General features: G+C 41.5%; 1 protein-coding gene across 1 annotated transcript in view; it reads right to left on the bottom strand.

Annotated features, from left to right (window-relative positions):
* The window catches only part of rem2 (RAS (RAD and GEM)-like GTP binding 2), a 35,293-nt gene extending 23,569 nt beyond the window's left edge, over nucleotides 1-11,724 (bottom strand). Inside the window, exons 1-3 of the mRNA XM_075482343.1 lie at nucleotides 11,163-11,724; nucleotides 6,964-7,300; nucleotides 4,309-4,382 (exon numbers count right to left, since the gene is read on the bottom strand). Coding sequence (XP_075338458.1) covers nucleotides 4,309-4,382; nucleotides 6,964-7,300; nucleotides 11,163-11,174 — 423 coding nt within the window. The 5' untranslated portion in view covers nucleotides 11,175-11,724. The remainder of the gene's footprint in view (nucleotides 1-4,308; nucleotides 4,383-6,963; nucleotides 7,301-11,162) is intronic.
* Nucleotides 11,725-12,522: the final 798 nt, after the last annotated feature.

Raw genomic sequence — 12,522 nt, forward strand, 5'->3', positions numbered from 1 at the left:
ATGCGGCTGTGGCTAAAAGCTGCTTATCTGTCAACGTCATTGTTGTTAAGAATTTCCACCAGGTGCAATTTGGGAAATAATCGCAGAAAAATCTAGTTGTGGTCTTGCAAACAGTGACCCTGCAACATCTCGAGTCTGGCAAAAATCTTAAGTCTGTGACCTAGAACTCATTTCTTTAGACTTTAGGCCTTTTAAAAATCTTTTCCAAGTTTATTAAAGTTTTCTCGTGTATGGGAGGCAGAACAAAACAGACAAAACTGCTCGAGTATAATAACTTTTTGGATTAAGGCAACAAATCAGGAACTGGAAATAGTGCGGAACATCTCTCATAAGACTGCCCAACAGCGAAACAGGAAAGAGAAAAAACGTTGTGGGATTTCCTTTTACTGGACATGAGTCAACGCCATAATCCAAATCTGTTCCAAGAACTGGCTGACTGACATTTTTCTTCCCTCCAATTTTAGCAACAAAATGTAGTCGGGCAGCAATTATCTTCCACCAAATTACATCCTGGCTCTTTTTTCTGACTGGCTTTAACACAATAAACCATCCGTTCTTTAAAGGTCAGCAGCAACTCCTCCTGAGTGCATACAGATGCACACAGATAAAAACCTCACCGCCTTGCATTTCCTTTTGGTCTGAGGCAGCACAGTTCCGCTGTCTGTGATAAATATTTCAATTATGAGCTACTAAATAATAATGGAGAGTCTTAGACTGATTCAAGCTTGAAACAAATTCAGAGATGTATGAACACTGAGACAAACACATTAGAAAGAAGAGAGACGACACCTATTTGGACGCCTAGAAGCAAACTAGCTATGTAAGAGACATATGAAAATACCAAAGTCAGTCTGAAGCAGAGGACAAACACGGCTGACTAGGTCAAGGCCAAGTGTGTCAGTGTTGCTATTCTGGGAGCATGGATAACTTATTTAAAGCATCCTACCCCTCGTGTCATTCATAACACTCAGAACACCACAGTGTCTGGCTGAGCAGACGCTCCCTTCTGTGCACGTGTGCCGTATGCTGCCGTATTTAACACGTTTGTCCACACGCCGGTCAAGCATGAGCACACATACACACATATCTGTTGGCGCAGTCTCTGTATTTACAGTATTTACAAGACCCTGCACTCACAGTAAGTTTCCACCTGTGGTTAGTTGTGCACAGCTCCCTAGGCTGCAGTTGGGAAAATTTACTGCACCAGCTTGACTTTTTTTTTTGTCTCGATCTGCTGCGGTTCAAAGCAAGTGTAAGAGTTTTTTTTTGTTTTTTTTTCTCTCACAGTTTGTATTGCAGGGCAATGTGCTGATGGTGCCGGTCAGAGAGAACGAGCGATGCCCCACAGCCAGCAGTGTCAGATGCTGACTGTTTAAAGCTCCATCTTATGCACGAATGAGTGATTAATTCAGCTCTGTATGTGTGTGTCTGGGCATGTTACTATGGCAACTCGGGTGTAGGTTGGGTTGCCCCACGGAGAACACTCGCAGCTCGCTACAAGGCCAGAAGCCCTGCCTCTTGGGGCTGCAAGTGTAGGCGGTAAATGCTGCGCCAGTTCAAGGCCAGGGCACGTGTTAGACAGCTTGATGACATCTGTTTCTGCACCTGACTTTGTGCGTGTGTTTGGATTTCATGTGTACATGTCCTTAAGCTATGGGCATAACTGATAAAAAAAAAAAGCACAAACACATGAGCACAAATTGCTGAGCGGGACGCTGTCCAGTCCTCTTTGCCCCCTCCCACAACTGCTGACGGTCTTGGAGTCGGTCCAAGCTTCCCACAGAACGACGTCTGTTTGCTTCAGCCTAAATGCCGCGCCTTACATTGACATGCACAAATGTAATTAACTTTCAGCGAGATTTTACCAGAGGTATGAGGCAAGCAAGCGCAAAAAAAGAAGAAAGTAATTGAGTGGATGGATGGGGGAGATTTGAAAGTAATGACGGCTGCAGGAAGGAAGGGCAGCAAAGCTGCGGGTGAGGAATGAGCGAGTTTTCTGTGGAGTTCTTAAATGTAGCTGCATGTGAATAATTTAACCTTAAGAAGAGGGCCCCTGCTGGGCCGGTGGACATCTGGATACTTCCACAATACAGAGTAATTAGAGAGCTCTGCTGTTCCATCATATCATTAATGTCCATAAATAACAGCATACGGTTAGATTCTGCATAATGTTCTCAGTGTCATAAGATTCATTTTGACAAGCTCTCACTGCTCTCATCAGCCGTCTGCTGTGTCTCAATTTTTCTTCTGCTATAAAAATCATCCCCACAGGTTCATCTCACAGGATGTATATTATGGGAAAATGACTTTTTTCCTGCACTTGAGAGCATATATTTGGGTGTTTGACATCACCACTGACTCAAAAACTCGGGAAAGGTACAGCCCTTGCATTTTGTTTTGTGTCCACATATATTTAAAACTATTTGACGTTCAGCAAGTCATTCAAATTTGCAAACTTAAATTTGTCACTTCCCTAGGTTCTTTCAGCCCCCTTTCTTGTTATCCAAGCCCAGTTTCAACTTCATATGATACAGCATTCGGTCCCCCTTGGAAGAGAGAGTAGTTGACACTCTTTTGCTGCTATTGCTTTTGGTTCGTATCCCAACAATAAAATCTAATGTGTGCTCTTAAATTTTTTTTATCAGTTAAACTTTTTGAATTTTTATATCCCATATTTAATTTTTCTCTATAAGTGCAGCACCAGTAAAGCTGTTACACTTAAAACTATAATATAATATAATATAAAAAATTTATTTAGCATTATATATCTAAACCAAGTGGTAAAATTGGCTCAGGCAGGTTGAATTCCACGTATCTGAATGATCTCAGCGGTGTCTGTTAACTGGCCAGCGGCCGTTACCTTCTGTGCTGCATGTTTTAATAAATTGGACCAATTCGACAGCTGACTTGAACAAGATTGTGCCTATCGAAGGGATGCAAGTACTTTAGTGCCTGTTTTATTTTCACCAAAGCATTTGATTAAGATCTCAGGAAATGTTTGCTGCTTCTGACAAAAGGGCATAACATGTGCCCTTTAACTCTCTCGCACTGTTCTGCTCAAAAACCTGAGTAAGTTCTAGCATCAGAACAGAAAAAAAATTGTTAGCATTAGAATTAAATTGAAAAAAAAATTAGGGTTTTGCCAAAAAAAAGCTGCTCTTGGAAAATTCTCTGTGCTGTTCAGGCCACACACACATGCACATATACACAAAAAAAACAGAAATATGAACACACTTTTTTAACTTGAAAATATAAATAATCTGCGCATCAAGGGAATTGAACTAATGGCCTTTTCCATTTCATTCAGCACAGGAAAGGAATTTTGACAATAGGAAAACCTTGGAAACTTCAACATGAGGATCACTAATCAGTTCTGTATCCCCCCCCCCCCCCCCCCGCCAGTGTCCACATTGATGTTTTCCACCCAGGTACCCTTATATCATCCCTGAGCCTTTTTGAAATAGAGCACTCCTTCGTGTTCATCTATTATTACATTTTTACAGACAAGGAGGCAGATAGTTGACACTTGTTTGTCTTCAAGCAGATGCATATTTAGCCACTCTAACTGTGCCTGGCGACAGAATTATCCAGCCTGTTTTTTACTCGCAAACTCACTGACCATTTGTCAGGGCTCCTTGACGCAACACTGAGGGACACCTTTTGTGTTAGTTTTCAATCCAGCAGGTAAAGATAGTAAAATGCTGTATTCAACCCAACCAGTCAGTGTAGTTTTAGTGCCTAACCCTAACCAGGAAATAACTGTTGCCTAAGCCTAAACACGCATTAAGTGAAACTGTAATTAAACAGGCAGTGAGACCAAAACAAAAAACAAAGCTGATGGATAGTTGAAGAAGTAGTTGCACAGGAAGTATATGATTCATAAATAAACATAACTACACAGTTCCAAGCTAGCACACTCTTCTTTTCAGCACCTCATTTATTTAACTTGACACTCGTGTAGTCCGCCTCAGATTAAAAAAAAACGGGGACACACGCCCAACTGCAATGACACCAAAGTGCCCGGCACATCAGGTATTGGGATGGCAATTTTGAAGCGTGCAGTAACCCTAAGCATAAACTTTAAGAAGATTTTGTCACTTGTTCAAAAGTAAACGTGCTGGAGTGTCTCTGCGCTTAAGACTGAAGATGGGAATAAGTTTAAATATCGCGTTGTATCCAGATACAGCATATAACTTTGACCATACCAAACATAAAACACAACGTCGTGTAGGCCAACTGAGTGTGATAACAAGGAATCAAACTCAGTAGAAAAAAATAAACGGGACAAAATGACAGGCTGTCACTCACCTGTTTCCAGTTGTCAAAAACGATTATTTTACTGTCCTCGTCATCCACTGTCACTTTGCACTCGTAGCCCTCACCTGCAACCAAATACCCGTAAGACACTCATCAGCACAAAGAGCATTATATTATAAGAGTATACTTTACTTTGCAAAAATGTGGCAGTATACATTTGCGAAGCTGAAAAAAATGACAATATTTGCTAAAGTATCTGCAGTTTCAGGCACTGCCTCAGAGCGTTAACAGATTCATTTAAATCATCAAAATGTCCTTGACCTACTCCTGAAACGTTAACTTAGTGTCTGCGGGGATGTTTAAATAACTCTGGCTTGAAGACTTTCTTTTGTGGACATATTTATATTTATATAGTTTTAAAGGAGAAAGCTGCTGATTTTGTTTATTTCTGTTACTGTCAAAAAAGCCCCGATAGAGGAAAACCAAAACCAGAAATATTTTTTACCTCATTCCTCATTGCATTCTAATGAGCTTGGATGTCACTCCCTGGATTTCTGACATTGCTGTTTCTAAATAATTTCTTTCATATCAAAAAGAAAAAAAATTATTCACAACGTGAATATCTTCAAAACATTGCACGTGTAATACGATTAACCTGGTATTATGCACTGAACTAAACCTCATGATCATTTCACCCTTTGAAAATACTCTTTATTTGCTTTGAACCACGTTTCTAAGGTAAATCCAAAAAAACTAAAAAAAAATCATCTTGTGTAATTCAGTGCTAGTGCAAAAATATAAAAATAAATTGTGTAAATTAAACAGGTGTTGAAAAGAGTTTTTTCCAGACACAATGAGAGCAGCATTATGGGGAAATGTGAAACTCCTGGGGTGAAAGTTCTAGTGTGGATACAACCATCTTATGATGATGAATCCATGCGTACAACAGAGGCCATGATGAATGCTGTTTTGGTGAGACAGGGGCAGGTCAGCTCTATGCATTAGGCAAAGCAGTCACCTTTTGGTGACAGTGATTGATCAAGCTGGCTGAAGAGTTGAGGACCAGAGTTGATTATCCCTGATGTTACAGACAGCGGTGTGACACACCAACCCATTGACTGACAGAGGCCACAGGGGAGGGGAAAGGAAAGATCTTTTTTAGCAGCTTTAATGCCCAAAGGGGAAATAGAAGCCCTTTTCATTCAAATCACACTATATGGCACAGAAAAGGACCCCCCGCCCCCACCCCCGTTAGGCTGTTGTGGCATAGCTACCTGACCAAAAAGAGGCACATTATCACTGAATAAGTGTGTTATTTTCATTTGACAGTACCACTGATGTCTACGGGGGTGTGTACCCCATGTCTGCTGTTTCTTGCACACACATTCTGCCTCTGTACCTTACAAAAAGCAGGCAGTGTGAAAAGGGCAGTGGTGGGCCGTCAGGGCCTGCAAGGCCTTCTCTGCTGGCCTAAACAATATCTTAAACAAAGTAAAATGAACATCTGTTTGTGATTTTCTTAATTATTATTTTGTTTAATTTCATATCTTACTATTTTATTGTCTGTCCGTTTCCTTTCCCCTGGCTGCGCTGCTGCCAGACGTGTATTTTCATATTGACATATATTTCAGCTATCATTGGTTGCCAGGCAAACAAATTTGCCGGGAGGCCAGAACAATCGGGTCTGCTGGCCCTAACTACATCTAGAATGTAGAAGACAGCGTAGCGAACCCCGAACCAATGTTATTAGACTGTCTCTGACGGCCCCCAACAGCCCATTGCAGGCGTAGGTGGTCTGATTGGCTCCAAGCAGACATATGGAAACGTCATTTTAATCACATTCGATGATTGGGTAGATTTTGACATGACGTGTGATTTCCGTTTTATACAAAACATCAATGGCTGAAGGAGGAGGAGAAGTTGATTTGGTGGCAAATTTATTGTTGCAGCCATTTGCCCGGAGGACTTTTACTGAGAAGCTGGACATCCTAAAGAAAGGTCGGCTAACTCCGAAGTTAGCGAACCTGACACAAGCCGGTAAAGGATTTGTACGCCACTTTCAATCAGCAAATTACGAACGATACCCCTGGCTTACGGTTCAATAAAGCGCTTGTAATGTCTGCACATCGTGTGTTCCCTGCTGCATTAATTTTTCACAAGTAGATTTGAACATTTTATTTAATAATATTGTAATATGATGTCATTGATGATTTTATGAATCACGTTGCTGTAGTAGTTTTATAGGCTTTATTAAGGGGTGGATTTGATTCAGACAGAGCACCACTGAAGGGTTGCCAACAGTCCCTTGAAATACGGAATCGTCCCGTATTTAGAAACAAAAGTGCGGTTCTGTATTGAGCTGAAACGGGACACAATTTTGTAAAAATGCAGGAAATTGCAAAATTTTCTGGGGGAGGACCCCCATATGCAGCGTTAGCATGAGTTACATCATTTTTCTGTAGCCTACACAGCACTTGAGCCTATAAATTATGGTAACCATCTTTTCATCTCTTTGTCGAGTCAGTTGGTCATTTATTTGCCAATTGTTTTTCTTTAGAGTTCACTACTGAGAAAGAAAATGAGCATTTTAAAGGAGAGTTTGGGAGAACTGATTTTGAGAAGATGCATTTAAGTGAGGGTTTTTATAAAGCTAAACCTTAAAGATTTTTTAAAAAAAGGTCTTCCACTCCCTGTTCAGGTTATTACCGCAAGCTTGTGTCTCAGAGTCTATAGAGAGGGATCTGTCCGACTGTCCAGCCAGGGACAGGGCAAGTGACGACTTGCCCACGCCATTCTGTCCCAGTAGCACTATCCTAAGTGCCCCGCCATGGCTGTGGTAAGCCGGCTGGGCTGCTGCCGACTGGCTAAAAGAATCATCCCGAGGCAGTCCTGTGTCACTGATAGGCAACGTCTTAGGTTCGTCCAAGCCAGGGATCCAGTCGCAGTCCTCGGACACGGCCTCCTCCCTCCGCAGCTGGTGTTTGACAGGCAGGGGTGTGCTCCCTCGCCTAAGGGGCGGTGCCGTGGTGAGAAACATACTGTACTAGAATCAAATTGAAACAGACAAAAGAAAAGTGTAAGTCCAGAGGGCTTAAAAACAGACAGTTTTGCTGGGGAGAATTTAAAAAAATATATTAAAAACAGCATTTAAAATGGTTGCATTGCAAGCCTGCAGTACAAACAGGCTGCAGATCTACCTGTGTGGCAGATTAACACAGTCTGTTGTAGTAAATGTTACCACTTGAAAGTGGTGAGGAGGGATGTCTCCACTGTTTGCGCCAATGTGTAAAGAAGAGGGAGTTGATAACAATGGATGTGAGACAGATGAGGTGGCAGCGTGAGAGGGAGAGGTGCTGCTGATGATGATAAAACAGGGTCAAAAGATATTAAGAGAGAAGACAGGAGGTGGTGAAGTGGGGTTGTGGGGTAATGAGTTGAGGGAGACACACAGGCAGGGGGGGAGCCGTTCAAGAATTGTAAGAGACAGCAGGTTGATACGGATTGAGTAAATGAGGTGGAGACCTGGGAAAAAGAAGAGGAGGTATGTATATCAGAAAAACAATGCAGTGAGAGAAGGAAAGAGCTTGCAGCTGTGTGTAATGGGGACATAAGTATGGTCAGGTGGCTCTATACTGAGCAGGGTACATAATGCATGCAGCTTGAATTCACAAGAAAGGAGGTCAAAACAATGCAGTATTTTTCTCCATTCTTTGTTATTTCAGAAATGAAATCAGCACAGAGGGCTGCCAGACAGACATTTTCTCCACAGCGATAGTTTGACTTGGAAAACTGAGCATTTTGCAACCGCAGCAGGTCAACCATATATGACCCTCATCAATATTAAAGCAGCAATTAATCTAGCTCCAGCAGCACCGCTGGGCATCTGAGGTTTAGAGTCTGCCTGTGTCAAAGCTATCTACGCTATTGGCACTTAAAGGCGTGTGACACAAAAACAGGACACACTAGAAAATAATAATAACGAGTTCAGTATAACCATCAAGGAAAGTTCCCCACTTTACCTTAAGCATAACACATCATCACACACAGTCCTAGCAAAATTGCATACCACAAGCCTGTAAGAATTAGAATGATTGATTGCACAGGTGTAAATAAAGTGGGAACTTGGTCCCACGTGGCACAGTATGCGTATGGCTTTGGTTTTGTTGTTTTTTCCTGGTACCCTTTAACCCTTTAAGACCTGATAAAACATATGCCAAGTATGCCCTGTACATAAGGTGCCTCGGATCTTAATGGATTAAAAAATGTATAGAATTAATGAGTATGCCTATTGTAATATTGCGTACTGTATATAAGATATATGTAATCACAATATATTTTATGAGTATATGTGTATAGTAGAGCACAGTATAGCATAGTGTATCATATAAATACTTATCTAGACTGTTGCCTGTTTTTAAATTCATTTAAATTATTTTATTTGTTTCTCTTTATATTCTTTTATGTATTTTTAATGCTTCTTGCACTCCCTGCTGCAATGCTTTTATTTTATGTAAAGCACTTTGAACTGTTTGTACATGAAATGTGCTATAAATATAAATTTGATTTGATCAAATTTGATCAAATTTAAAATAGTTTACAATATCAGTATGTTGTGTGTTTGTATTGTAGTCTTTAATAGTAGTAATAGTATAATAATTGTACTATAACAGTACAAGCCAAGCCAATAAAGGTTTGGATCATGCACACAATGTTATAGTATAGTATGTACAATAGTGTAAATTAGAATAGTACAAAATTATGCAGAGAAATGCGATGTACTGTACTAATTCTTAGTATACAGTTTAATAGTATAATACTATACAGTGTAAAGCAATGTAGTTTAGCACTGAGCTGTGCTGTAGTGTACGTTTGTGTATTATTGTCCATACATCATATGACACATATGACATCGTTGAACAACATATGAGACTGGAATCTAGTAAAATAAATGTATGCTTCACATATATATCTCGCACTGACATGTACAGACATGCCACCAAAAATTATTCAACCTCCACTGCGCAGGATTCCCCGTGCAGGGGGAGGCTTTCGCTGACGACTGCCATATAGTCAATTCTTCTTTCCATCAATCAAATATACCTATCTAGGTCTTTACCGAGTCGTGGGACAGTGGAGCCTATACCTGCTGACACTGAGTGAGAGGCAGAGTACACCCTGAACAGGGTGCCTATCCATCACAAGGCCAACGCAAAGACCACAGACAGCCCTGCACGCTCACACCTACAGCCAATTTAGAATGGCCAATCAGCCTAACATGCATTTCTTTAGAGTCTAAAAAAATTGTTGTGTAGTATAGGTTTTTATGATAACAGCATTTAACAGTATTGTTTGAAATAACTGTGTAAAACAATGTGTTGTGTGGTGTGGGCTACTGCTATAAAGCATAATAAAGTATGACGATTTATAGTGCTCTGTAGTGTATTACTGTCTGTAATACAATCAAAATTCAAGACACTAAAGTGCTGTATAGTATTTTTTATATAGCACCATAAACAACAGTGCAGTGTCATGTACACTATTGTATAGTATGGTGCACAGTGTAGTGTTGTGAAGTTATAGGTTATATTGGAAACTATAGGGTATGTTATCACTGCTGTGTGCCTAATAGTGCTGGGTAGTATACTGTCACATGGCACAGAGAATAACAAAAGAGTGTTGGGTACTGACCCACAGCAGACTGTAGTAAAATGTAATCATGCCACATTGTGGTACAGTATAATAAACAGTATAATGCTGTGAAGTGTACTGCTGTTTACAACATGGTTTAGCATAGCTGAGTGAATAAAATGTAGTGTTGGGTGGTGTATGATTGGATGGTGGGTTATAGTGGTTATTTATACAACTCAAGCCATATGTAGTTTAGCCTATTATTCCAAAGTAGGCTACAGTATTAGCTAAAAAAAAAAAAAGCTGTCATTTGACGTCCAGAATATTGTTGTATGGTACAAAACTGGGCCGAGTTGTGAAGTGTGCCCTATAGCGTCGCGGTGTCTTTTAAGAACAAGCACAAAAGGTGTGGCTGCTTGTGCCACTTTTTCACGGGTGTTTATGTCTCGCGCACACGCTCATCACTCCAGCAGGATCAGCGAGGTGGCACAATTAATTTAATTGAAGGAGCTAATCAATTAAGCTTGCGCGCGACCCATACACGCACAAAAGGGACGGGAAACCGTGACCGGCGGCGGGCTGAGCCAGTGTGTCAGGGGTTAATCTGCTTCTCGGCAGGATGTCGAGAAACTGGGGCAAACAACGGTGCGCAATACAAAATTCATACTTACAGGCAATGTTTTCTTATTCTGTCATCTTTACAACTCAGTTACATTGGCACTGCTGCTTCTTCGCCAGCTACACCTTGGTCTATGTCTACAGTACTTTATCGACTACTTTAAAACCATGACTAAACAACTCATCAGGAGGTGATTCGTTTCAAATTTTATGTAGAAAAACTCCTAATGATCTGCCACCTCTTTCACTGTGAACCTAACCGATCACTAAGGCTACACGAACACACACACACACACACACCCACATGAAAACAATATCCCAGCAAAAGCTGGTGGGTAAAAATGATGAGCTCTGACAAAAATCCAATATGGAGTGAGTAAAAATAAGAGTAGGAATACTTAAAATCACCATTGAGTTACAGAGACAGTCTGGTGGTCCATTCAACGGGGTGGAAGGCGAAGAAGAAGAAGGCATGTCCCACAGAACGATCTGGATTCTCACATAGAGATTGTAATTGGCATAAAAACCATAGTGTGGTGCAGAGAAATAATTATTTGATTTTGGCTACCTGTGTGCGTTAATATGAGCGCGTTATTGGCTATTGTGCCGCGCGCACGAGGTGGTTTTATGAGGGACGTGGAAGATGTACGTCTCCTTACCTGGTCAGCCATGGTTATCAATAAGTCTTCTCTTTAGGGGATGAGCTCTGTGTGTGGTTTAAGTCATCTGTGCTGGCTGCAGACCCGGCATCACGGCACGCGGCGCACAAAAGAGACGCACTGCGATTCGTTTATCATGGTGTTGTTATTCTTCCCGCTCCGGCGCGTAAAAATACCCTCGTGCTGTCTTTAAAAGGAAAAGGCGCGGCGCGTGGAAAACTGAGATAGGTAGTATTTGGGTGGACGGTGAAGAGGCTACACCTGCGTCTCCGTTTGGATTAACGGTAGAGGAAGAAAGAAAGCCATCGGCGGTGCTACACATCCCCCCAAGTCCTCTCTGTGTCCCGGCGGACAGCAGTTTGTGCGCGTCCCTCCCCACCTCCACTTAATACCTGCATCTCCCTCTCTCTCTCTCTCTCTCTCTCTCTCTCTCTCCCTTTCCCTCTGTAAAGTGTGCTAGGAGCGTCCTAGAGTGAGCGGAGTGATCTCCCCACGGGCTGGGTTGGAGGTGGAGGGAGTGCCCCTCACTCCCTCCTGAGCAAACATCTATCAGCCCAGTTGCACAGGTTCCTACGTTTGTCTTTGTCATACGCCAGGTTTGGAGCATATTATTCAGGCAAGCAGGTGGAGCGGCCGCCAGAGGGAGGCAGAGAGACGTCCCCTGGGAAATGTGCTATGGTGTAAAAGACAATTAATTATTTCAATTATTAATCAATTAACATTATTAAGTATTATGCCTTAATTTTACAAGTTGAAACAATTCCCTAAAGTCTTAATGAAATGCCTTTGGTCTGAACAACACAGAAAGACAGTACGACACCTTCCTCTGAAACCAACCTTTGAAACAAACCTTTGAATTTACAGCACTTTTCACAACAATTGATTTTAGGGTGGGGGTGGACGGTCTGCTCTCAACTCTGCTCCTCTCTTCCGTGGGGTGTGTCCTAATGGAGCTGAGCTATAGTTTGGAGCTACCGTGCAGATTTGGAAAGAAATTGCACTCAACAACCGTTGAAGCACAAGATGTGAGAGCCAACACTCCTAACTCACACCGGCTCCCCTCAAGCCAGTTTTCATGCATGGGGTACACTTTAAGCACCTATTATCAACACACAGGGACTGCAGACATGCATATCATCGACGCAATAGGGATGCGAATGCTAAAAAGCAACAGGAAAACATAATTCAGGTTACCAGCGATAAACACAAACCATATGAGGATTTCTTATTTGATTTCCTTTATTCAACTACTGTAGCCTACTACCTTAGACGACATAACTACTTGGCTAAAGTTAGGTGTTAAAAAGTAAAATGTCGTTAAGATTAGGAAAACATCTTGGTTAGGCATTAAAATCGATAA

Source organism: Odontesthes bonariensis, chromosome 14 (genome assembly GCF_027942865.1).
Source record: "Odontesthes bonariensis isolate fOdoBon6 chromosome 14, fOdoBon6.hap1, whole genome shotgun sequence".
Classification (NCBI taxonomy): domain Eukaryota; kingdom Metazoa; phylum Chordata; class Actinopteri; order Atheriniformes; family Atherinopsidae; genus Odontesthes; species Odontesthes bonariensis.